This window comes from Drosophila bipectinata, chromosome 3L (assembly GCF_030179905.1).
Source record: "Drosophila bipectinata strain 14024-0381.07 chromosome 3L, DbipHiC1v2, whole genome shotgun sequence".
Lineage (NCBI taxonomy): Eukaryota > Metazoa > Arthropoda > Insecta > Diptera > Drosophilidae > Drosophila > Drosophila bipectinata.
Genome location: NC_091738.1, coordinates 16,025,853 through 16,047,800, shown reverse-complemented (window position 1 = coordinate 16,047,800; position 21,948 = coordinate 16,025,853). Strand labels below are relative to the sequence as shown.

Sequence of the window (21,948 nt, the reverse complement as noted above, 5' to 3'; positions counted from 1 at the left end):
CATCGTCGCTCTACATTTCTACTCTGCTTTTGCCTTTTGTTTGATTTAGTTTATGCCAGTGCCACACCCCTCCAGTCCCCCGTCCCCAGACCATGGAGCCACCCAGCTCCACCCCCTCGCCCCCTTGTGGCATTAACCTCACCCCTCATTACCCCTTTTTGTCCCCCACTTTATGAGCAAAGTATGCATGGCAAACTTGGCGTTCCAAAGCTAACTGCAGTTCCAATGCCCATTCACCGACACACACACACTCATACACCATAATGCCCTCACACAGATACTCACACACACACACACAGAGAGGCAGAGTGTGGCACAAATGAATCTCCGCCTCGTCGTCGTCATACAAATATTTAGTAGAGTATGAAGTAGTTCGGGTTGGGTACATGAAATGAGTTGACCTCGCTTGACCTCGTTTCAGTTTCTTTTTGCTTGTGCCTTTGCTTTTTTGTTTGCTTCTCTTACGCTCTGCTTTACTCCTCTTTTTATTTTCATTTTTTTTTTATTTTTTATAATTTTTTTTTTACCCGTTGTAGCATTTATTTTATTTGTGCAAACGTTTTTAATGAAATTTCATTTCACCCTCCCGCTGCTCTTGAGTGTGCGCGCCCTCATTGTCTTCATTTTCTCTCGGATTTCAATTAGAAATCTTCATAATCGTATCTAGTTGCTTTCTTTGTATCTGTGTATCTGGGAGTGAATCTGTATCTGTATCTGCATCTGTGTGTTCTCTTTGGTCAAAAATATTTGACTCAATCTTTTTTTTTGGCGAGTGTAGCTTCTTAGTTTGTTTACCTCGCCTTAATGTTGCTGCTGTGCTGTTGCTGTTGCTGTTGCTGCTGCTGATGTGGATGTTGCTGCTGTTGATTACTTTCACCGGACAACAAGTACAACAGTTATGACAACAACAATAACCATGAGGCCAAGAAAAAAAATAAACAAAAATTGTAACAAACATGGGCATTGTTTTTTTTGTTGCTTTATATTGCTGCTGGCCTATGAAGTGTATTCGAGCATAATTAGGCCAACAGAGTTAATGTTTATTCGATTATTTTATTCGTTTTATTAAAAATAAATTAAATATATTAAATAATTTGACATATTTGAAGATTATTAAGATTGTAAGATTAATATTTAATAGATAAAAACAAAGTTATGGCAATATATTGCAACCTACAATAATAAATATTTGTCCTGCCATTGGTTTTTTTATTATAAAAAAAAATATTTAAAATTTCGCTCATATTTCTTATTTATCTAAAAAATTATTAAAAACTTCAATACCTATAAAATTTTCAGGTGCATTTGTTGATGTTGCAACTGACGCATGGACTGATTGCTGCGGGCAATGTGTGAGTATTGCTGCAACAAGAGCAACACAGGCAACAGAAGCCGCACCAAAAAAGCAGCCGGTAGCCCCTCGAGACCCGTATCTGAATCAAAATGAAAATTTGAAATAATTAGCAAAGTGTTTGCCGTTGTTGTTGCTTTTGGCTGTTGCTGTTACTGTTACTGTTACTGTTGCTTTTGTTGTTGCCGCCGTTCTAATGCCTCTGGCTGCTGCAAAGTCATTGAGGCGCAACCAAAAGCATTTGCAACAACGATGCCAAACGATCCCACAGGCAATTTACGATGATTCGAATCGATAAATCTAAAGGAGAGTTAAATCAAGGATGGCTTTAAATTGAATTTCATTTTGTGGGTGTCTTGTGGTGGTGATTCCCCGAACCTTTCTAACTGATTTCACACGTGGTATGGTACTTTCTATTTCCTTGGCACGCAGTTTTGGCTCTGAGACGGAGACCGTTAGGTAAATGGGGATTTTGGTAGCAACAGCAGCTACCAAAAAAAAAAAAAAATGTTGACATGCATCTCATATAACGCGTACCCTTCCCCAAGCTCCAGCATTTTTTTTAAACAATTTTTTTTGTATTTTTATTTTTTTTTTGGTTCACGAAACGAAAATTTCATTGTACCCACGCCGTTGGCGAAGCGACAAGCGGAAATGGTAAACATTACCTACACTTACTGAATAAGAAGAAGCAAACGCGGGGGTGATGGGGGGACTTGGGGGCACGGGGGGCAAGTTTGGGGCAGACGCGGAATGGGAAATGAGTAACTGAAAACAGACAACAAAAACAGTTAGTTATGAAACCGAAGCATCACTCAAAGAGCCAACCGCCAAAGCCGCCCGCGCAGCCGCACATCGAATAAGACTACAAAACCAAAACCAAAAAAAAGTGAGAAAAGGCTGAGAGAAATGGGAGGAGAAAGGTAGGAGAAAGGGGCACTAAGGGGGCAAAGATTTGAGGCACAACCGAGTGACAGCAGCTGGGGAAGCAACTTTCCAATGCTCACAAACATCGTCCCCCCAACAAACACAGACATTTTCATATTATTTCATTATTATTATTGTTTCGCTCGTTTTTTCATAGTTTTTTGGTTTTTTTTTAACAGCAACAAAAAAAAGGAAATAATACTAATAAAAAAAAGAGTTGCATGAGCTCCGGTTAATGTTTTGTGTGTTTATGTGGAGGTGCGGCCGGGTTGACCACCGAAACCGCCGCCAAACGCAGCTGAGCCATAAAACCTTTCAAAGCTTTTAACTATTTTCCAAAAGTAACAACACCAGATTGTGGCACTAGTACTGTTTTTTATGTGGCCATGGGGTGGGGGTGTTTGGTCACCAAAGTGAGAGTTTTTTTAGGTGCTTGGGGATCAATCAATAAAGTCAATCGTAAGCCAAGATTAAAGATCATCATAAAAATTGCACCTGCCACATGAAAAGACCATACAGACACAGGGTTTATGGTGGCACATAAAAAATCAATTTTTAATAAAAATCAATCAAAATATTAGTTAATCAGTTCGATTTTAATTTATGCTTTGAATGACTGAAAAGCAGAGAAAATTAGCTTAAAGTTTGTACATTTTAGTTAACTTAATAATCTTATTAATTTTATTAAAAACCTGTCTGCATCATAATTTTATTTTTATTTAATTTTCATAATTTAATTATTCCATAATTTTCATTTTAGCCTTTGACCTTTGTTTTCCAAAACAAAATGTACTAAAATTGATTAAATTATTTAAATTATCAAAGACTAAGGGTTACAAAATCATATTAGCTAATGAGTGCTTTTAAAGTAATTATTTTATAAAGGGAAGTGTTTTTTTAGTATTTAAATTTTCTGTTTTTTATTTCATTCTTTAAATTCTGGCTTTTGTTTAACAGAATCGAGCCAGAAGGTGGTGGTGGTGATGGAAAAAAGTAAAAACAAATAGACTGTAAATGGAAGGGAAAATGCACAACTTCAATCAGGGGACCCGGGCTCCGGGTAACCCTGCTTCTTCTAGCCAGAAGGACTAAATCACCCATACACACACACACATACAACTTATACTTTGTGCTGAGGGACATATAAACATTTCTATCCCAGCCAGCCTCGAATGTTGGCGGATTGAGAGGGTTCATTGCATTTTATGCGACGCGACGGACGTTGCAGGTGAAATGCAAACAGCAACAACAATAATGCCAGGACTCTCTACACACAACACCCCCCCACACACATACACATATACAAACTGAAACTGAAAAGTTGAAGGATATTGTGGGTGTGGAACTGTCTGGGCGAGTGTGTTGTGTGCATTTCTGGTGCCTGGCTTTGTTTGCAATCATTGCATGTGCGAACCCGGAGCCCAAAGTCATATGCCGGGGGTTGGGTTCATAACCGGGGCTGCCAGTTGGGCTGCAAAAACCCTTCGCAACCAAAAAGACCACAACACAATCTTCTCGCCAGTCCAGGATATCGATGGTGGTAGGAGGTCCTTCCTCAACACCCGCTAAACAAAAGGAAAATGGCAGCTCATTGAGTTTGACTTTTGGATGGGATGGGGAGGTGGTGGTGGTGGTGCGGTGTTAGTCCTGCAACTTTACAAACAGCTGAAAGAGGGGGCGGAACGTGGGCGGTATTTTGCAGGAACTGACAAATAGCTGGCTCACAAGTACAGAAAAAAATGCAAACAAAAAGCGACCCTAATCGAGGCCAGGCCACAGAAAACAAATCCCAAAATCATTGATCGAGAGGCAAATGCTGACAAGTGGCGAGGCGATGGGTTTAAGGGTCTGAAAGTGGCAAGGTCATTGCTTCTTAAAGGGAATAAAGTGCCAATATATTATTCAAAGGCTTTATTCAATAAAATCCTTAATTTAAAAATATTTTCTAATTAGTCTACAAGGCCATTATTTTGTGATCTCTGTATCTAGCAAAAAGTCAGTCTGAAAAGTAGATTAAATCAAGTTCATATTTCATACTTCAAATCAATCAATCCTTTTAAAGTAAAATCCCAATCCTGAAACCCAAAACTGTGACCTCTCCTTTCCTAACCGAATGCCATTATTCAGGTCCCCTTGATGGAATCCCAGCTCTCCTGCTAACCAAGAACCAATGCCACAAGCTACAAAACACAAAAAATCTGCATTTGCCGTAGACCAGGAGCCAAAGTGCGGAAAGGCTCCACAAAAAAAAGGCTAAAAGTAAGAAAAAAAAAAGAAGTGGAAACCCACCTGAGGGCATGGGAGGGAAGAACACTTTTCGGCCTGGTCAGGTGGGGAAGTCGCTTCCAGTACAGTTTACATCAGCGGCAGCATCGACATCGGAGGCAAGGCAGAAATCATAAAACGAAAACGAGTTACAAAACTGCTGGAAATTCCGCCAGAGAATCGAAGGAAGGTGAGTGAAGACAGGTAGAGCGGAGTGATGCAGGTTGGTGGGGGGGTGGGGGAGGAGAAGTTGCCGGAGGGGCTGAAAAGGGGGTGGGAACCGGTGAGGGGGACATACATATGGGTGAACCAACAACGTTTGCGGAATGCAAAACTAAAAATAGGAAGCCCAAGCGATGTGAATGTTGCTTCTGTGTTTCTGATGTGTGTTGTGGCTGTTTGTTTTTGTTGTTGTTGTTGGGGGGCTCTATTTATGCCTCCTTCGATGTATGCAATCCGAAAGTCAAACCGAATAGACAAGAAGGAGCAGCCAGCTCAACTCCTTGTAGAGCCATTACACTTGACAAAAATCCACAAAAAGAAAGGATGTTAAAATAACATAAAAAATTTAATAATTTATTAAACATCCTATTAATTAAAATTTTTCGTATAATTCTCACAATGAAGAGTTTCATTTAATAACTAACACTTTTTCCTCAGTGACTGATAGTCTCTCTTCTAATGTCTGGTTGCCGTCGTCATTTCCATTATATCGTTAGACATGGCAGTCACCCCACATTATAGGCCCCCACTACCCGCTTGCCACCCATACAGAGTTCTATCCTCACCACCCCACGTATCGCATTGACTTTGATTGCAAAGTTTACATGGCACCAAAGTGCATTTTCAATAAAAGGAAATATCAAACTACAAAAGCTCACCAATGCAAACATCAAATACATATATCCTTAAAACCCCCACAGCCCCATAGAACATGTCTAGGTGGTATATGTATATATCGTGCCTTTAGTTTTTGCACTTGTTCCGCTTCTAAGCGAAAAGTCGACGAAAAACCTTGTGGAAATTGTGTGACCTCGCGTCATGAAAGTTGTCGCCAACTAAACTTGTCTTTTAACCCAACCTCTCCTTCTCCGAAGGATTTTCTTGAAAAGGGTTCCGTCGCGCATGACAAGTGGAACTTTTGGATTGATTCTAAGAAACAGGTAATATTTAAAGATGGGATACTCTTTTCAAAATCAATTATCAAATACAACATGATATTAAAAATGCAATGAAAACAGTATGAGATCTTAGGCTTTTTAATAAAATTGTTTTTAAAGTAATCCTTACTTTTAGGGTATTCTTTTAAGGACTATTTTTACCCCTAGCAACTAAAACTACATCAGGAAAACTTTTTCCCCCTTCTCACATTTGTTGGCCATAAAACTTTCTGACACTTTGCTAATTTGCGTGTGTTTCGTTTGAGTTTTCTGTGAAATATACATCGGCGACATCGTCGACTTTTGTTGATCTCGTTTTTAGGATTTCTGGAATTTTTCGGCCTTTTCTCAGAGCCACACCTGCTGGCTGGCTACTTTGGCTAATTGACTTGCTAACAAGTGCCAGTAAAAAATGCTCAAAAATCAATTCACTTTTGGGCTCTATCTATCTGGAGACCAGAGTCCAGAACTTTATTTAAATTTTTTTTGATATAGACTGGCCGGATGTCCGGAGTACTCGAGTCGAGTTTAGTGGCGGGGTTTTTCGAATCCCCGGCTGTTTGCTTTGCGGGTTTTCTGCTCGTCTGTTACTTGGGACACGCCTCGTCGGCGTATTCATCAAAAATTCACTTTAACTTCATTATCATCGTTATTGTTTTATTTATTCCACCTTCTGTTTCGCCTCAAGACACTTGATCGCTCAATTGATTTTCTTGCCTTGCCTTCATCATCCTCTATAAAATTGTGAGTGTATTGGTGAGTATCTGTGAGTTACTATCTCAGGCGGTGTGTGTCTTGACTTGGTGGCCAGTTGGCCTCCTTCCCCTGCTGTTGGTGCCTGCTGGTTTTTGACGGTTTCGTTGTGGTCGCCGCCGTTGTCTGTTTTTTTATTTTTATTTTTTTATCCGCATATATGTAGTTTTTTGTTGTGCTTCTCCTTATTTTTTATTCGAGCATTTTCTTGTTGTACTTTTGTGTTGATACTCGCATTTGGTGTTGTTGCTGGGCGCATTGTCGACACTTTATTGACTACTTTTCTGGATGAATTTGTTGGTTTCTTAATTTCGCTGCCTTTGGCCCTCGCTCGTCGACTTGGTTCATTGTTCCAACTGGTGCTCTCCGATATCACTCATACGCCCCGCTGGTCCCCCATCATCGCTTGCCTTTTCGGCTGCGTTTCGGTTTCGTTTTCCCTCTTTTGCTTTATTTTATTTTTATTTGGTTGTTTTTGTTTTTAACTTAGCCGGCTGCATCGATTTTGCCATAGCTGCCTCTTTTTTATAATTTTATTGTACGTTTTTTTTTTGTTTTTTTTTTGTGTTTCGTTTACTTATATGTTTAATTTTTTCCTTTATAGAGACCTTAGCTTTAGGGGTATACAGATTTCGGGGATTAAAAGATATATTCCTAAGGAACATCATCTAAAAAGATCCTACAACCTATAAATGTATAAAACCTATTCGATTTTTAAATGAAATCGATTGAAAAACTTATATGTTATTCAAAATAATAACATTAGAGTGAAGACAACGGACTACTTAATAATAGGCATATTCCCTTTAAAGTTTTTTTTTTTAAATTAAACCATAAATCGTTCTCTATAGGATATACTCTATTCGATTCATAAGCCATTTAACCCCTTATGTCTGATTTTTTCGTTTTTTTCAGGCCAGACACAAAGACAAACCGAGCAGACAACGACGGCGTCATCCGCAACGCGTTGGGTGACTTGGGGACCCTTGGAGACCCCGACCCCGACTTCGACTCTGACTGCGACTGCCACTCCGACTGCAAGACTTGGGCTTCCACATAAGCGAATTACACACATACTCCGGCATATGGCGATTTATACGTTCTGATTTAGCTGCCTTTAAATATGAGTTGAGGTGTTGTCCTCGCTTAAATTAGCCTGAGACTCAGACGGAGACTCAGAAAGCCCAGAGACTGGAGACAGCGGCTCCAAGTCGGGTCTGCATCAAATAATTTGCCTGGTGGATGGGTAACATACATACGTACATATATCTTTATATACATAATCACATAAGCAGCCATTATATAGGTATGTACATATGTACATATATAAACATCTTTTGTCTTTGGCATCTCTGTCTCTTTAATTTACGTTCTTTTTTTCCAAGTTCTTTGTTGGACAGTTTTAAAATCTGTTTCTGTTTCTGTTTATGTTCCTGTTATTGGTAAGAAGAAGGAAAGGCTAAAAAACCGATCCGTTCTGTCCATAAATCAGAAACATTTTGGGGCTCATATAACGGCAAAGATCTTTTTATAGCCAAACGATCTCATGATCACCAATCCAGCAGATCGACCAGAAAACAAGAGAAAGATCCATTAAGTATAATGATCTCCGAGATCGGAGACAAACCAATAACCATAACGAAATCAAAGTGTGAAAAGTAACATAAACATTTAATTGCCAAGCAACCGCAAATTGTCATTTAACCAGGAGGGGTAACCTGAGCACTCCGCTCCCAATCGAAGGGGAGATGGATGTTGGTTGGGAACTGGCTCGGAACTCAATTGCTTGTCATATAGTTTTATAGACTCGACCCGGACTCGGTGTTGGAGTCGGACTTGGCCACGGAGTCGCACCCAGAGTCAGTAACGTGTCGAGAGATCTCTTATGGGCTGTTAACTGATCATAACTCAGCAAATTGCTTTACTGATCTCGCCTGACAAGACCGATCGTTTAACTCGCCTCGATCACGGAACTTCCAGAGGCGGCGACAGGAAGGTAATCGTCCGCGGAGAGGATCTGTCAAAAATCCAACTAAACACTCAGTCAAAATACATACACAATTAATTTCCCAAAAGCTCTCAACTCGGCTGGCAATCACTCATGGAGAATAATCGGTTTAATCTAGGGAAGCATATGAAATTTAATTGAGGGCAAAGATCAGTAGCAAATTACTCAATGAAGCGGTCAAGTGTAGTGTAGGGATCAGTAACTGATCAATCTGCTTATGAAAAAAATATCATTTGTCATTTGGGTGGAAATCTGACAAAAACAGAAATGGTTTTCAATAAGTCTAATAATGTCTAATAAATGTTAGAGAGACTTCTAAAGGCGGGGTTCTTCAGAGAATTTTTTGGGGTTTCTTTACAAAAAATATTGATGTTTATAAAATATTGAAACCTTCTACCTGAATCACCTAGAATATTATCAAAGAAACTCGGAGGACCGTCTAATCTTTTTCATAATCTCTTATCGCTTGACTGAACACAAAAATATTCGCTAATTTGGGCGACATTTTTTTAAGGATCTACCCTTTCCACCTGTCAAAAGGACCGAAAAGGATATTGACAACACCCTTCGTCAATAAAAATAATATCACACGATCATCAGAAACATCATTATGACCGTCTTCGGTTGCTGTTCGACGCTGACATGGATTTGACATTGGAATTCAATACGGGTCGATGAATAAAGTTGAGCCTCATCCTCTCCTTATACCTCTAGAGCTTCTCTGGATCATGTATGTATAGTTTTTGCGCGCCAAAAGCAGGATCATCGTGATCAATTTCAAGTCATAAATCGCAACACGAAGGCTTTTGTGTATGCATGGCAATATTTACAAATTATGTGCCGGCGATGGAATGTTCTGCGATAGAACCATCGAGCGCCAATGTCAGGGTTATCCTCCCATACCAGCTCAAGGCATAAAGAGATTCAGACAGAGGTGGAGCCTTGGCAATGACAACGCACCCGGCAACTCAACGGAAAACGGACAACCAACAAGCCGCAACAGACAACAGACAAAACAACAACAATGACATTGCACTGGTTTACCTTCAGGACGGTCAGCAGCAAGCCCAGGGTCCAAGAGGCAGCGAGTACACCAATGTCTGGGCACCCGACAACACGTTCCGCGCATCCCACTCCACTCTGGAGACTCCACCACCACCACCGCCCCTTTCCTCCTTTTTTGGTTTTGTTATTTTTTCCTGGCAAGACCACACTATACGATTACAGAGTGAAAAATAAACACTTGAAACGAAATAAACAAAACAAGCTATAGTTTTTATAACAATGGCACCTAAGGTCATCAAAAGTTAGGTTCTTCAAAAGGGCTATACCATCTCATATATTTGATTGGGATCGTTTTTTATTCTCTGTGTATATTACAAGTGATACAAGCAGCTAGTTGCCAGCGGGCCAACGCCAAAGCTGAATCTGAAGCCATCCATCCAGGACAGAGGCGGGCTGAATGCCCAGAGACAGGGGGCTTGGGGCAACTTGACTAAAGAGGAGGCAACTGTCTGTAAATTAACGCGGGCGTTAAAATTGCAATTTTTCACTTAATGCACACACTGAGACAACAACCAGCCAACAAGAGCAACTGCAACTGCAACTGTGGCATGCGAGAAGCAGGCTCGGCTCGAGTAGGATTGAGATCGAGATTGGTCTGACATTCATACCTTTAACTCATTTACGCATTGCAAAGTCAATGCCACAAGAGCGGGAGCTGATCTGTAACAGGATGAGGAAATGCACTTAGAGATGGGTTGTGGGAATATTAAAATAAAAGGATCAAGATTTGTAGTCAGGGTCTATATTTATAAATATCTGTACTTATTTGATGTGTTTTATCAATGGGTTTAAGGGGTTAAGTTATATAATATTAAATGAGTCAGTATACTGTACTATACTATACTAAACTATACAATAATAATACTTATTTACTATACCATATATACTATACTTTATACTAGACTAGGTAAGTCCTTAGTTAGGATTTTTTAAAGTTTTATAATCTTTTATATTTTAGATCATTAAATAACTACCATCTCTAGACAAAAGCAAATCAGAGTGCCACTAAAACTTGTTTCTTATGTAAAGTGTCCTTGAAATAATTGTAAATTATGTCTATACATGTCTCTGTCCTTACTCTGTCTTTATCATCGTCCACCCATCTCTCTTGCTCTCGTTCTCTGCGTCTCTGGGGAGAAATCTGCAATCTTGGCAGAAAGAAGCTGAGGAATCTTCATCCAGTTATCGGTGGGCTAACCCCTCGGCCCCTACATACAAGTTGTGTGGGTGGCGCGCTGTTTGGCGCTATTAATAAATTTCAATAAAGTGCATTGGCGGCTGGCGGCTGCCATGTGGCATGTGGCATATTTGTGGGGGTATGTGTCACCCCTCCACTGCAAATCTGCACCATTTTTCGGCTTCTGCTTAATTGAAAATCGCAAAAGCACAAATTATGAGATCTCATGCCTTTCCCGTTTGTCTGGCATTCTGCTGGGCATACTGGGTCCACATCACTACTTATATCTCTCGGTCTATCTTCTTCTGCATTTGGCAATTGAACAAATAAACAGATATATCTTTACCCCCGATAACCCGACATCTCAACATCCCACTGCCAGGCATTCCTCTACCCAATAAACCTGCTCACCAACTTGCGTTCAATCTCCGCATTCTATTCCCAACCTGTTCAATTTCATCGCTTCTGCTCATTTCAATAATTTATTTGGCCAACAAGCGGAGGACAGCCAGTGGGAGAGAAATACAAAAAAAATTAGAGGATATTTAGACGAAATTTAAAAAAAAAAAATATAGAACAAAAAAAACTAGATGAGTTTTTAAATAATTGGGTTTCTAAAGAGGGCATATAATATAAGAGATATACAAGCTTTAAACAGTTTAGTTCCTTGAAAAATCATTTGAAATTGATGTACTAAACATTTAATATCCAATTTCTCTCAGTGCCTACTCTTGGTGTGTTGTTGCACTCGGCTAGCCAAATTATTTGGCGAATAATCTGCGGCTGCTTTCGCTCGACGGATCGCAATTAAAAACTTATTTTTAAGAAAAATATACACAAGCCAGGAGGTTCGGCCATGGGGGTTGGGGGAGATGTGGTAAATCGAGGGGCGCGCCAAAAAGGGGGGAGGATTGGGTGGTGGTGAGGGTGAAATTAAATGCATATAAAACGAAGGCGTCCCACATGCTGATGGCCGGGGCTGGGGCAGCAGACAGCCCAAGCACATGCAACTGCCACTGCAACAGCAACAGAAACAGTACCGGGGCACAATTGAGTCGCAAATTTATTTGGTCGAGACGTAAAGTGTTGAAGCGGCTGCCCCAGAGGGGTGAGGAGGATAAGTGCGATTAAATGAGGGCGGAAAAAGGGGTGGGGCTGTTGGTGGTTGGCTGCTCATACGGTGCATTGACGTCAGCGATTTCTTAAATTTCAATTAAATAAAAAAAAGGTACAACAATTTAATAACAAGAAAATAATACTCTAAAAAAGATCTATCATAATTTAATTAATGTTTTCAGAAAAAAAATAAAATAAAAAGTTTACACTTATTCCCACAAGCCCATTTGCTCTAAATATCACCCATCCGCCCTGTATGCCCGCATTTCTCTTTAATTATTCGCTTTTCAATTGTTTGGTTTCTGTACCTGCCTTCGGTCAATTTTCAATTGCCTTCAATATTTGCCAAAAACAATCATTGGCAAATCGAAAATATGAATATGAAAATTGCAAATCTATATTTATACGATATATTCCACGTCTAGTGCTCGAATGTGTGTGTTTATAGACACATGATGGGAAATATTTGGAAAATATCTAGGCATAAAATTTAATGCAAACAGTGTTTATTTTGTTCTGATTTCTTTTCTGTTTTTTTTTTTTTGTTTTGTTTTCAATAAAATATCAAAGCACACGGCACAAAACTGCACTAAGCAGCAAATGCCAACAAGAATAACAAGAAAAACACACTTGAACTGCAATAATCATATTAAAAGCCACAGAGCCAACAATAAAAAGAACAAATGAAACACCAACCATGAACAATCTCTAAAGGCAACAAAATAGTTCGTTTTTAAAGTTATTATTAGCCGCAAAATGTGGCCCGATACAAGAGTGCACAGATATGCCAGATATACGAGCATCTATATATACAAGCCACTACATATATATATCTAAAAAATATATATATAAATAGTATGTATAGTTTCAGTATTGGATGTGTATGTGCAATCAATATATTGTACATCGGTTATATCTGTATCTTGCGCCAATTGAACGACCATCTATATGTTCTATACGCCACAAAAATATATATATATATTTGTATATTCCGATGGTTTTTCGGTTTTTGGGGGTATTTGTGTTTGTGTTTATAAATCATTTAAACGGCCACCAAATAAAAATCAAGTTGAAAACATTCAATGAACTACTTTTTCCCTCTGCCGGCGCAATAGTGTTGCATGCAACATACATATAAATACCAAGTACATATGCCATAACTACATAAAAATCAAAACGCACACAAATTCATACAAAATATGTATTTTATAGGAATTTATATTCTTTTTTATTTCTGGCTAGCGGAAAATCAACAAGAACAATGCAAATATGGAAACATAAACTATTTGCCAAAATACTAAATGCCAGAAGAGATTTTTTCATTCGATTTCTGGTTGTTGTTATTATTTTGGTTGTTGCGTTCATAATTTTTTGAGGAAATTATAAATAATTCAAACACTAAAGGTGTTTTTTTTTACGTGTATAAACAAATAGGGAAATACCAAATTTAAAATAGAATTAGGAAAGAAATGGGTGAAGATATGGGGAAGAGTGTTTTGAAAACATATAAAATAATTAAGTTGAAATTAGTTGGTTTATTGAAAAGATAATGCTGAAAAATAGTATTTTTTTTATTTTATAATAATTGCCTAATCCTTTATGAAATATACATTTTTTTATTTAAATATAAATGTCAAATTATGACAGCCATTAGAGATATCCCATCAAACTCAAACCTCTTTTAAAACTAACAAGAAAGGAAAGCTAACTTCGGGCGGAGCCGAAGTTTATATACCCTTGCAGTTAAAACCGGATATATATCGCAAACATCGGATATAGTTGGCAGATCCTTATGATTACATCATAATAAAACCAATTTACTAAAATACAAAATCTAAAATAAGTCCCAAACTTCTATCTTCCAAAATACGAAAGTTGATATTTCTACCAAGTACCATTTCCGATCGTTCAGTTATATGGCAGCTATAAGATATAGTCGGCCGATCCTTATGAAATTTGGCATGTCACAATAATTTGCCAAAAATAGCTCTCATGTCAAATTTGAACTCTCTAACTCTAAAAACACCAAAGTTATACCATTTCCGATCAATCAGTTATATGGCAGCTATAGGATATAGTCGGCCGATCCGGGCCGTTCCGACTTATATACTGCGTGCAAAGAAAAGAAGGGTGTGTGCAAAGTTTCAAGACGATAGCTTCAAAACTGAGAGACTAGTTCGCGTAGAAACGGACAGACAGACAGACAGACAGACGGACAGACGGACAGACGGACAGACGGACAGACGGACAGACGGACATGCTCATATCAACTCAGGAGGTGATCCTGATCAAGAATATATATACTTTATAGGGTCGGAGATGTCTCCTTCACTGCGTTGCACACTTTTGGACAAAATTATAATACCCTCTGCAAGGGTATAATAAATCAAAATAAGTCTTTTATTTGCCAAACTTAAAGCCCAATTTCCTCTCATTCCTTTGAAGATCCTGGAACAAAGTCCCCATTGTATCCATCAATGCTCCCCGGTGTGTGGAATTTTGGTATTCCCCACTGGGAGATCCCCATGACAAAGTATCTTGATGGCTTCTTCTCGTTAAAGGCGCTCGACTTGCTTTGGCAAATTTAAGCCATCAGGCGCTGCAAATCGATTTGATGTGGCAACTTGACTGTCAGCAACTTGTTGCGATCATTGTTTGGTCACGCCCCCACCTACCCCCTGTCGCACCATCCCACCGCTAAAGACCGGCAATTAAAAACCACCTACCCAGCAAACAGTTTTTATTCAATTTTAATTAATATGCAACGGCATGCAAAATAAAAGGTGGGCAACTCTACCGCTAGCTGCTGCCGTCGCTGCTGTTGATGGAGGCGTGGTCGTGTGGCAAGTGTCGAAAATTTATGCGCCACATTAGTTATAGATCCATAGATACAGATAGTGGTATCTCTAAGCACCGCGACACCGCCCAAGCCATTTAAATATTCAGCAAAAGGAAAAAAATTATTTATTAATTTGTTAATTCGTTGTTTGTCATTTTGCGGCTTAAACGTTTCGTTCTGCTACAAAACACATAAAATTTATGGGACCCCACACCGAGGTGGGGGCTGCAGAGCGAGACAGGCAGCGTGGCCAGGAAAGAGAGGGGTCGAGACGATCTTCAGATTGCCACGCTTCGGCTCAGTTCGGTTCAGTTCGGTTCGACTCAGTTCGGTCGGCAGGTTCGCCATCGACATCGCCATCGCCATCGTCATCGTCATCGCCATCGACATCCAAATCGACATCGGCCTCGGCTCGTCGCTCGCAATTAACACGCCAAATTAGCGACGCAACGCCAGTGGCGGATCTAGGGGGGGGCGAAAGGGGCAAGCGCCCCGGGCGCCAAGTCCCGAAGGGGCGCTAAATCGAGCTCGGCTAACACTGTATGTTTCGAGAATTCATATTTTCCCGCGGCGCTACGCACGTGGGCACGCACTAACACAAGTGCTGAGTGTTTCGAGACATGTGATCACAAGGAAACGAGGCGCTCGAAACGTACGTCATAACAGCAAACGTCATAACAGTAATTTCCAGGAATTTCTTTCTTGGAGAAATTGTGAGTTGCTAGGTTATGAGCGCGTTTGCTTACATTTTCGAACATAAATTTTAAAAGGCACTGGCGTAGGGCATATCTGCGCCATATATGTGTATATATGTGCGGGGCTAAAGCTCTGAGAACACATCCATTTACACATAACCTTAAGGTAGGGTTTTTCTTTTATAGTGTTTCATCGGGGTACTGATGCTTTTTATAATTATTTATCGAATATTACTCATTTTACCTTTTTTTCTTGATATTCTAAAAACGAATTTGAGTCAATTGCCTGACATCGAAAATGCATTTTCACATGTATACATCTTAAAGAGTAGATTATTTTAACAAAAACAATTGGACAAATGAACCTCATAGTGAATTAAAATATATAATAAAAATTAAAAATTTTCATTAATAAAAAACATGATAGAGTATATATAATATTCAGATATTAATTCCTTTACACTAATCAGTATATTTTTTCTTGTATAATAGTTGATTTAATAAATTAACGTTCATGTGAATTTAATTTTTAAAAATATCAACATATCTAAAACAAAAAATTTCAACATATTTATGATTTTTATTTATTTATAGCAGTGGTGGGCAAACTCTCATATTACATAGCACGCGAGTATAGGGTAGGAAATTCTGCCGCAGCGCTGCCGGCACACTGACAGTGTGAGCATTGTCCGTGGCTTCGTGTGAGCGATCGTTCAGTAAACTGAAACTAATAAAATCTTATCTCCGCACAACCATGAACCAAGACAGGCTATCAAACTTGGCAATACTTTCCATCGAAAATGATGTAGCAGCATCACTCGATTACAATGATATTATTGCTGAATTTGCGGCAACCAAGGCCAGGAAAGTTATATTACAGAAGTAATATTTTGTTTTCATACAAAAACACAACATTTAATGTATTTTTATGATGCATCTAACGAAAGAATAAAAATGAAATATAATTCTTCATACCTATAAGCTTTAGATGATATAACCTTTTACACACCCAAAATACTTTGAATTTTATTCATATAAAAAAAAATTAACGCGTTCATATAGCAGAGAGGGAGGGGGGGGGGGGGCGCAAATTTTTCGTTTTGCCCCGGGCGCCAGCAATTCTAGATCCGCCACTGCGCAACGCCGACGTCGACACTGCAAAAAAAAAGGGGGAAGTGTTAAAATAATTACAATCTTTATAAAGCTCTGTGCTGCTGTTAGAGTTGAAGACCCTATCTTATAGAAGCTAAAACTTCAATAAAATGGTTAGAAACTAGAAAGTCCAACGAACGGACATCAAGCGGACACGCGGACAGCTTCTTTAGGCTCTGATCTTGGTATTTTTCAAGATTTTCTTAACAACTTTGACATGTTATAATTTTTAAAAAACATTAGACACATATTTGACTTAATTTTTACTGAAAGAAAAAAATTTAATTTTAATATTCTTTACCTTTTACATCTCCAAAAATTTCCCCCAGTGCTTTGCAAATGTAAATTTTAGCTTAAATCTTAGCAGCAGCAGCAACAACGCCAGTCAAAAACTTGTTGAGCATTTTTATTGATACGTTTTGATATTTTTCAAGAATTTATTTAATTTATTTACAGATTTATGAGCTCGCTCTCGCACCGTCGCCGCCTCAGTCAAATATTTGTAGATTTTATTTATGGCCAAGAGCAAAGCGGCAAAGCAACATACGGACAAACAAAATTTATTAGCCAAGTTGAACTTTTTCGGTTGAACACAACTCTCAGCGCCTCGTACTGATCATTCGATGAGGGAGTACCAGGGGCATAGGGGGTGTTGGCCAAGGTGACTGATCATCTTGGCCTAATGTGTCAAGTGGTTGGCAGAGCTTTGAATAATAAATAATTGTTTATAATGTATCCGCCGTGAGATCTATTTGGGTTTTGGGTCGGATACAAAAGCTAATTGGGTTAAAATGTGGTAAAAAGTGGCTAAGAAGACTAGAAAAATTTGTATACTTTTTGGTCTATTTTTATACCCCGCAGAGGGTATTATAATTTTGAACAAATGTGTGCAACTCAATTTTTGGCAAAATAATACGACATACCAATTTTCATAAGGATTCTATGGGGAAACCCCATTTTCGAGGGATCCCATCACGAAAAATGGACAAAAATCGAAAAAATATTTTGTGTCCGGATTTTGATGCAGAATGGTGAAGAATCGATCTAGAAAACTTTTAAGATACTCCGCTTGAGAATCGGATGAGAATTGGGGAAGACATAGCCATCACAGTGGACCCTATAGGAGGAAGCCCCATTTTCAAGGGATCCCATCACGAAAAATGGACAAAAAATCGAACAAATATTTTGTCTCACGATTTTGCTGCAGAATGGTGAAAAATCGATTTAGAAATCGTTTAAGAATCGGATAAGAATTGGGAAAGATATAGCCATCACTGTGGACCCTATAGGGGAAAACCCCATTTTCAGAGGATCCCATCACGAAAAATGGACAAACAATGGGAAAAATATTATGTCTCAGAATTTTGATGCAGTATGGTGAATGGATCTAGAAATCGTTATAGGTACTCCGCTTGAGAATCGGATTGAAATTGGGGAAGATATAGCCATCCCTGTGGGACATTTAGAGGAAACCCCATTTTCAGAGGATCCCATCACAAAAAATGGGCAAAAAATCGGAAAAATATTTCGACTCAGGATTTAGATACAGAAGGGTGGAGAATCGATATAGAAATCGAGGTACTGCGCTTGAGAATCGGATGCTCCTATTTGGTTTGGTATAATTAGGTGATCGATTATATTCAATGAGTGTTCATCAAACTTTATATTTCCTCTAAAATTTATTTAGATTTTTGTTGATGGACATGGAGTGTTGAGAGGTAGACGATTGGGCAACAAAAGATGTTTCTAGGAATACAAATTGTTTATTTTTTTAATAAGAATACAAACTCTGCACAAGATAAATCTATAATGTTATTACCTAAAACAAAAATAAAGTTTTTCAGGCAAATTTATGCCATTAACTTGATGCTACCTCCTGACATTTTCCGACTTCTCTTCTGGGCTGTTTTATGCTAAACATCTCTTTGAACATATGTTCTTGGCTCGTGCTGTCTGGGACTCGCCAATGTATCTTTCAGATGTAAATGTATCTGTATCTGTATCTGTATCTGCATCAGCATCTGTATCTGTCGCTCTATGTGCCGCAGTGTCTGCTCCCGCGGCGTATACGTAATGTGACAATTGCTCGCTTCGCTTCTGTCACACACTGCAACTTTGTCTATCTATCTATGTATCTTCTGCAACTTCTGCCCCCCCTTTCGGCCAACTCTCTACCACCTCAGTCCACCTCCCCCAAAGCGGCTGCTACTCACCTCCCTTTTTCTCAGAACATCTTGTACAATTTTATTACGCTTTGCATTGCATTTTGTTGACAGTTTTGTCAACAAGCGTTGAAAATTGGCTAAATATAAATATATGTACTGTACCCATCCATCCACCCATCCATCCCCTCTATCCCTCCGGGCCACTTCCCTTTCGGGTTCGTTTCGTTTGTCGCAATGTGTGCAGGAATATTTATTACAACGGCAACAACTCGTTCGCATCGCATTTTATTTATAAATGCGAATATAAATAGGTGCAAGATGCACAGATTTCATCTGCCTAAAAGCGCGATGATCAGAGAGGGTGTGGGGAGGTAGGCTAGGGGCTGCTAGGTGGGGTATCCTGGTGCACAGTCAAGCGAATTCGCAGCAAGCATGACTTGTAAATAGCTGCGAGTTAAGTATCTGGCAAAGTGCAAAGTAGTTGCCAAGGCATCACCACCACCAGACTGCGGCAGCCACCATCTTCCTCGCCATCATCCACATCCTCGCTACAGATTCGCCCTCATCTTTACCAAGAAGGGCATTGAAAAAAATTAGATTTCAGAGAAATTATTAAAAATAAAAGGACCTATAAAATTGTTAAGATGTAACTTGGATTTGATTAAATTTTTTCTTATTTTTTTATAAGCCTTTAATACACTTCGCTAATCATATAGCTTCAAAATTGTTTCATTTTCTAATCTCTTTTAATACTTAATTTTTTGTCAGTGCATCATCATCATCATAATGAACTGGGCACGCACTTGTCTCGCTCAGCCGTAGAATGATGTATGTGGCAAGCAGCAGCAGATGGGGCGATGTCTATATGGCTATAACCATGGCATAGCCATACCTATGCCACAAAAACGAATATACTTGCCATGCCCTGAGAACGCAGCAAAATTGCAACATTCTGCCGCTTTATCGCTTTTCCAGGAATCGGAAAACGCTTCCGCGTCAATGGAAAGCGCAAGTGCCACTATTTCTAAAAGTGTTTGCTCTTCAAAAAGCCCAAGCAAGGTAGAGTTCATGAGGGAAATAAACCCTTTATTTAATTTAAAATTATTTCAATAAATACCTACAAATATTTCCAGAGACTTAACATCCAAATTTGAGTAAATCAACACCTGAAAGAACTTAATCCATTGGGTAAATATTTTCCAGCCAAAAAGTAACGAGATTTATTCTTGAGCGCGCAAATCTTTCCGCTTTTTGGGGCCCTTTTCCATAACTACAATTACCTGGTTTATCTTTCGCACTTTAGAGCGGCTTAAAAATAGAAGACCACGACACTTCCGCCCGCCTGCCACCCCCGGCCGCCCTTGGGGGGCTGTCAAAATCAGTTAAGAACACCGATTCGCTGTCTCATCGGCGGATCAACGACCACAGACCGAGACTCGTATGTTTTCCCCTGTACTTTCTGTCCCGGTGTCTGGCTGTCTGTCTTCTATGTGATGAGGTATGAGCCGCAAAAACAAAAAAATAACCAAAAAATAAAATATAAAACCAACCTCAAAGACAACTTTCAGGTGAAACACAAACAACAACATTGCGGGCGCGCTTGCAAAAAAAAATAAAGTAACAACAAGAAATGTAAGAAAAAAAAATATTTAAATATTTTAAGAGCGATGACCCAGAAGCCGAACGAACGAACACCTTCCCAGCAAAAAAAGCGAACTGGAAAAAAATTAAAATGAAGAATTTTTTTGGTTCAACAAGAAGAGTTTAATTTGTCAGAACAACAAACTTGATAAAAATCTATACACACGCGAGGGAGGAAGCAAGAGGGCAGCAGAATGGACAGGGACAGAGCTAACAAAAATAAAACGTAGCAAAAAAAGTCACAAAAGTCTTTGACTTTAAGCTAACAATATTGTGCTGACATTAAAAATAAAGTTAATATTATATAATAAACAAGGAGTTGGATTGCAGAAATCAAATATTATAAGATGATTTTCGATTTTTAGTTGTTTTAAATTTAATAAGTTAAAAGTTTGATCCAAAAAATGTCAATTGCATAAAGTCCTTAAAGTATTTTACCTCTAATATTAAGAGCCCGAAGTATTTTTTGTAGTTCTTAGGAAATATGAAACCCGACAAATCCCAACAAATATCTTCTATAGCTGTCGAAGTCCCGCCTTTTTGAACTCCCGCCCCTCTTGATCTTCAGCGCCTTTTTCGGTTAACTCTGAGATCATAAATCTTTGTGCGGCTGCTGTCTTCATTTTTTTGTTTTTGCTATTTCGGTTCCTGTAGCTGGTTTGCTAGTTTCTTCTAACGTCAAACACTAATTGGTATTAGCAGCTAGCCATCACACGCATCCCCTCGCCCCTTTCCAGCCAATCAGTTTTATTATTTTTGAGATTAAAGCACCAACGGGTTCAATGGATCAAGCCAAAGTTGATTTTACCTTTTGCGGCCTTTGACTTTGAATTGTGCCGCCGAATTTTGTTTGCCGCCAAGTCGGGAGAACAGGTGGGCGTGGCCCGCCACGGGGAGATGGAGAACCTGTTGTATGAAATGGTTGTTGAATTAAGAAGTGGGTGGTTGCAACATTAACAAGGTTAATAAAATCCCCATAAAATGCTTGCTATAAATTTCCAAAGACTTTGTCTTTGATTTTCTATAAAATATTTAATCAGAGATTTATGTGAAAAGTTTTTTGTCATTTTAGGACCAAAATTTGTCGTTGAAACCGTCAATATTCCAATGTTCAGACAACGAACCCCAAAAACAAAAACGAAAATTAAACGACAACGCGACGTGCAAAGTGCGAAAAAACGAACAACGACGGAAAAATTGTAACTCAAACGGAGGTCGACGAGGGTGCGAATAGGAATTGGTTGGGTTTTAAAGGGGACTTTTGGGGGGTAGAGAGTGGTAAACAAATGCAAATGCCCAGATACAGATACAAACAGACAGACAGACCGACAAACTGACACACAGATACAATCAAACACATACGTCAATTGCTTGGCTACCGTCGGTGTGGCTAAAAATGAAAAATTGCTTTTCAAAATTAAATCAACATTTAATTTTCTCGTAATTTGCTGGCTGCCTGCTCAGAGGGGACTGAGCACTGAGGACCGAGGGAAACTCACGCATTTTTCTACAAATTAATTTTAGCACAAAGATTGCCAGATACAGATACAGAAATGTACCTCAGATATAAGACACCGATGCGCGCGGCTATAGATACAGATTTCGGATAGAAGCTGTACGGGAACGTCTCAGTC

At 39.1% G+C, this 21,948-nt stretch overlaps 1 protein-coding gene across 15 annotated transcripts in view; it reads left to right on the top strand.

Moving 5' to 3' along the window:
* Positions 1-20,564, top strand: part of LOC138926239 (uncharacterized) — a 48,768-nt gene extending 28,204 nt beyond the window's left edge. For 2 of the 15 annotated variants that reach the window (XR_011442674.1, XR_011442668.1), the window contains exons 2-6: positions 7,372-7,762; positions 19,442-19,732; positions 19,807-19,861; positions 19,977-20,171; positions 20,231-20,563. Coding sequence is in view for 1 of the 15 variants with exons in the window: in XM_070279581.1 (XP_070135682.1) it covers positions 1,300-1,352; positions 7,372-7,516 (198 nt within the window). In the remaining 14 variants the exon portion in view is untranslated. Of the gene's footprint in view, positions 1-1,299; positions 1,353-1,731; positions 1,811-4,405; positions 4,734-7,371; positions 8,954-8,978; positions 9,718-19,441; positions 19,733-19,806; positions 19,862-19,976; positions 20,172-20,230 lie in introns of those variants that run through there. The other 13 variants (XR_011442665.1, XR_011442656.1, XR_011442672.1 and 10 more) reach the window with 13 other exon arrangements.
* The last annotated feature ends 1,384 nt before the right edge of the window (positions 20,565-21,948 follow it).